This window comes from Chiloscyllium plagiosum, chromosome 16 (assembly GCF_004010195.1).
Source record: "Chiloscyllium plagiosum isolate BGI_BamShark_2017 chromosome 16, ASM401019v2, whole genome shotgun sequence".
Taxonomy (NCBI): Eukaryota; Metazoa; Chordata; class Chondrichthyes; order Orectolobiformes; family Hemiscylliidae; genus Chiloscyllium; species Chiloscyllium plagiosum.
In genome coordinates this window covers 75,299,048-75,303,750 of record NC_057725.1, presented here as the reverse complement: position 1 = coordinate 75,303,750, position 4,703 = coordinate 75,299,048, and the positions used below count along the sequence as shown (strand labels likewise).

General features: G+C 44.4%; 1 protein-coding gene across 1 annotated transcript in view; it reads right to left on the bottom strand.

The window, feature by feature from the left end:
- LOC122558069 (procathepsin L-like) overlaps positions 1 to 2,525 on the bottom strand; it is a 13,756-nt gene extending 11,231 nt beyond the window's left edge. Inside the window, exon 1 of the mRNA XM_043706389.1 lies at positions 2,131 to 2,525. Within this exon, the coding sequence (XP_043562324.1) occupies positions 2,131 to 2,328 (198 nt within the window). The 5' untranslated portion in view covers positions 2,329 to 2,525. The remainder of the gene's footprint in view (positions 1 to 2,130) is intronic.
- Positions 2,526 to 4,703: the final 2,178 nt, after the last annotated feature.

Genomic DNA, 4,703 nt, shown 5'->3' with positions numbered 1-4,703 from the left:
CCCTTTCCTTCATTGTCTCAGATTTAATGAATACCGGTTACTGGGTTAGGCAGGAAGGATCGGACTCCTTGTTTCTGCCTGTTAGCCCTGCAGTGGTTTGTTCAGTCAGCCTCGCAGCATTTCTGTCTGGCGGGGGTGAGGGAGCTCTGACAATGCTGAGCAGAACTGGGCAGCAGTTTGCAGGTGGAGGCTCAGCCACTTCTATGATATCTTGAGTCTGGGTCTTCGGAGAGACCTGTGTGTGCTTCCTCCTCCAGCAGAGCACTGCCCCTATTACTTGTGATTAGAAAGTGGCACCTCGACTACAGGCCTGTGGAGCAGTGGGCGTTGGGGTTCAGCTTTGTGGCCATGGCCAGCAGACGCTGAGTGTGCTGGGTCTGCTTCTCCATGGAGGTTAGATGATTCATTGTTTGGGATATCTGGGTCCCCACAGTATATCTGCATCCCTGTCGTCTTTCAAGTGTACATCCCTGTCTGCTGCATCTGCTGTTCCCTGGTACATGTAGATGTTTGCCGACAACACGGTCTCTTCTGCCCGTACCGGGTCGCTGGCAGCCCTCCGAGTGCTGTGGGAAATGACACAGTGAGGGGCTTACCAAATAGTGCTCCCACACCCTCAATAGCTCACATTCCCAGGGAGCTGAGGGTGTGTGCTGGACGCAGCCTGACTGATATTTCCTCTGAGGCCGCAATACTTTCATGCTCAGAGAACGAGGAGGTGTCTTCTTTCCCTGCGGAGCGAGAGTAGATGCTGACGGAACCGACAGAACACGAGAGACAGAAGTTTCTGGGGCCAATGCAAAGACACACTGAAGAATTAATGAGACTGACAGAGCGCTAACAAAGGAGTGATGAGTGGTATTTACTCGCTCAGTGGAATGTGAGTGTATCATGTTTTCTGGTGTCAGACACCTCTCCACCAATCCAAGACCTTTCTGCCCTCCAGTGTTCTCTCATCTCCTGGAAGGACAGAAAGGGAAGGATTGAGTGAGAGATTTAAGTTTTGCATGGCTGTTGGTGTTGGTGCATGCGGGAGGTATTCCGAGGAAGTGAAGTGGCAAAGCCGATGTGATGTTGGTTTTGAAGATGAGGAAGACGTCAGTAACAGCATGAATCTGGGTAGGAGGGGGTGCTGGGGCTGGGATAGAGTGTGTCGGAGGGGGACGGTGGGTGGTCACAGCGATTCTGACTCATAGCATTTTTATGGCAATGTTGGTTGTTTTTCTGTACCATTCTCTGGCATGTTCGAAAGTATTCCTATCTGAGCAAGGCAAGGTTACCATGCTCGTGCTCATGTGGGTTCACAGCAGCTTTTTCATGATGGCTCAGCTCCCAGGATATCGGGCGCTAATCAGGAATCTATTGAATTGTTCCGGGAAGAATATGTGGGAAGATTAGACTCGGAGCGGATATGCGGGATGTTATAGCTGCATTGACGTAGCTAATCAGATGGCTATGATAACGATAGTGAGAAATCTCACTGAGCCTCGTGGCGGTATCCCTCCCAAACATTCAATGCAACTGACATTTAGTGAATTACAGTATAATCCGATCTTTTACAACTATTATTTATACACAATACTTCATATACTTACCAGCAGGCTCTGCTCACCTGTCGATCAGCCTTGTCCAGTTTGAAAGAATGATTGAGAGAGGTACAAGGCCCTACAGAAGTGAACTGTGAATGTGGTTTAAAAAGTTGGTGTGTCGAGCATATGATCGAATATTCTTTGAATAACACTGGACATGGTATCACAAGGAAGCTTGGCACTGCAGCTTGCAACATTAACATTGTTGAGTTGTGCCAATTTACATCGGAATTGTACCTGTAGACTTCAATTTTACAATTTAATCTAACCATTGAATTTGATTTTGAAGTAAAAATTCTCTAGATATTATGAGTAAAAGCACGAACATTACAATTGATACATATACCATGCTCCCTTGCCTGACCATACCAATACCAGGAAACAAATGCAACAAGAAAGCAGGAGAAGCAATTTAGATTAAAAATGATCTACTGAAACGTAGTCTTTCCTAACAATTCCTACAAGCTGATCATAACGTCCAATCCTGTTGAGAAGTTAATGTCTACATTTAATAAACTTGAGAGCTTTTTCTGATTTTTACCTGGTTTTTCACTGGAGTAACTAATCCTTCTCTACGCCAGTCAACAGTTGCAGTTCTCAATTCAATGTGACTTTCTTCAGATTCACTACTTTCATCTCTTTCATCAGTTTCAATTTCAGTCATGTTGACAGCTTCGATTCGGAGAAGTCCATTCATGAGCTTATTGAACTCTTCATTGGTCTGAAAATTCAAACACATTGGTGAAATGATTGACTTTTAGTGGTGATTATGTAGGAGAAGTGTCAATAACGTAAGAGAGCTACATTCTACATATTCGCTGACTTTAGCATGAAGTGCGGGGAAAGCAATGAGGGCACTCGCTCCTCGTGTTTAATCTTTGACTGAATAAATGAGTAGCAGGCAAATAAGTGGCCATCCATTTCGTCCCAATCCAATATAAAGCAGTGTGAGAAACTTCGAGCAGCTCAAATATCTCTGTTCGATCGTTCAATTACCAAAATGGCAGGGGCTTTATATATGTTTCATTTTGCAAGAAACAGTTCGATAGTCGTCTCTGATCATTAAAACCTGACGTGTCAATTTCATCATGGAAGGATAGGTTAAGTCACCTCAGATTGGTGGGATTTATTGGTGGTTTGGGATTAACCTTCCCAATCAGGAGGATTTCAAATTTCATCACCGGCCGGACCTGATTTCCGGATAACACGTTGGACTTGAGTTGGCCTCATGGCCCTTGGACCATTAGATTTAGATGCGAAACTCAGATTGTTTATTTTCATGAAGATACTGGATTGGAATGGTTCAAGAAGGACCAGATTTGATGCTATCCATCATCACATAACTTATCATCCGGAACTGTGGATGTCTGCATATCAAACTGAGATTGCAGACTGGTATTGAATCATCTGGTGTCTCTTTTTGATGGGTAGGGAGGGGTACATGTCGGTTTGAAAGGGGATTGAATATGTACCATCCTCTGAGTAATAAGCTGGGCCCTAGGTACATGCAAAAGTCCGAGTTGCGGCTGCCTTTTTGCAGGCTTTATGGAGTACGCCTTGTTCCAGTCCGACTCTGACCCCTGTCAAAGTTCTATCTCTGGTCCATTGATTGTTGCTTCCTACTCTCACCCAGAATTAGAAATAGTAATCAATTTTACTTCGAATTTCCACCCTTGTCCCAACTTCAACTTGAATCTCTGAAAATCTTCCTTTCCTTTCTTGATGTTAATGTTTCCATTTAAGGGCTAGACCATCTACTGACTCCCACAGTTACGTTGAACTACGTCTCCTCACACCCTGCTATCTGCAAATATTCCATTCCATTTTCCAGGCTCTCCACCTGTACTGCATGTTCATTGGTGTCACCACCCACTGGGGTGTTTATCCTTACCTAAGGACTCCTCTCAATGCCGCTGACAGGCTGTCTTATTCAGTTTGCGCAATTGTTTCCTCACCCATAAGAACACAGGAAATAGCAACATGAGTAGACTATGGCCCCCTCCACCTTGCTCCATCATTCCATTATGATTGACCAAAAATTTCCCATGTTCCCGTTGCTTCATTTTCAGTGTAACCCTTGATTCCCCTACCGCTTAAGAATCTCTCTCAGATTAGGCATACAGAGAGGCCGAGTGTCATAGAGATGTACAGTATGGAAATAGACGCTTAGGTCCAACCTGTCCATGCTGACCAGATATCCCAACCCAATCAAGTCACACCTGCCAGCACCCAACCCGTATCACTCCAAACCCTTCCTATTCATATACACTTTGCAAATGCCCTTCAAATGTTGCAAATGTGCCAGCCTCCACCACATGGTCTGGAAGCTTGATCCATCCACGTACCACCCACTGTGTGAAAAGGTTGCCCCTTATGTCTCTTTTATATCATTTCCCTCTCACCCTCAACCTCTGCCCTCTAGTTCTGGATTCCCGATCCCAGGGAAAATAACTACTTTGTCTAATTATCCTATGCATGCACCTCATAATTTTGCAAACGTGCATAAGGTCACTCCTTACCCTCTTACGCTGCAGAGAACACAACTTCAACTTGTTCAGCCTCTCCCTATCGCTCAAATCCTCCAGTCCAGCCAAAATACTTGTAAATCTTTTCTGAATCCTTTCAAGTTTCACAACATCTTTCCGAGTGGATTGACACCAGACTTGCACGCAATACACCAACAGTGGCCTAAACAATGTCCTCAAAACAACTACATGACATCCCAACACCTGTATTCAATAACATGACAAATATAGGGGAGCAAAACAAACGCTTTCTTCACTATCCTATCTTCCTGCAAAGACATTCAGGCCTCAGAGAGAAGGAATTCCTCCACATCTCGATTTCAAAACGCTGTTATTGTGATTCGATGATGACAATTCCGAACCTCTCTCATTCGCGTCAACATCATCTGTGCACTCACCCTGTCAAACCCAGTAAGAACATATAAATTTCAAAGGGATCAACTGTCATTCTTATAAACCCCATTCAGTAAAGTCCCAACCTGATTAGTCTTTACTCGCTAGACAATCTTTGGTGCATTTGTTCCCCTCCATCCCAGAAGAAAAATAGGATTATTTCTGTCTTCAGTTTCCACCATCCCATTCTCTGTTT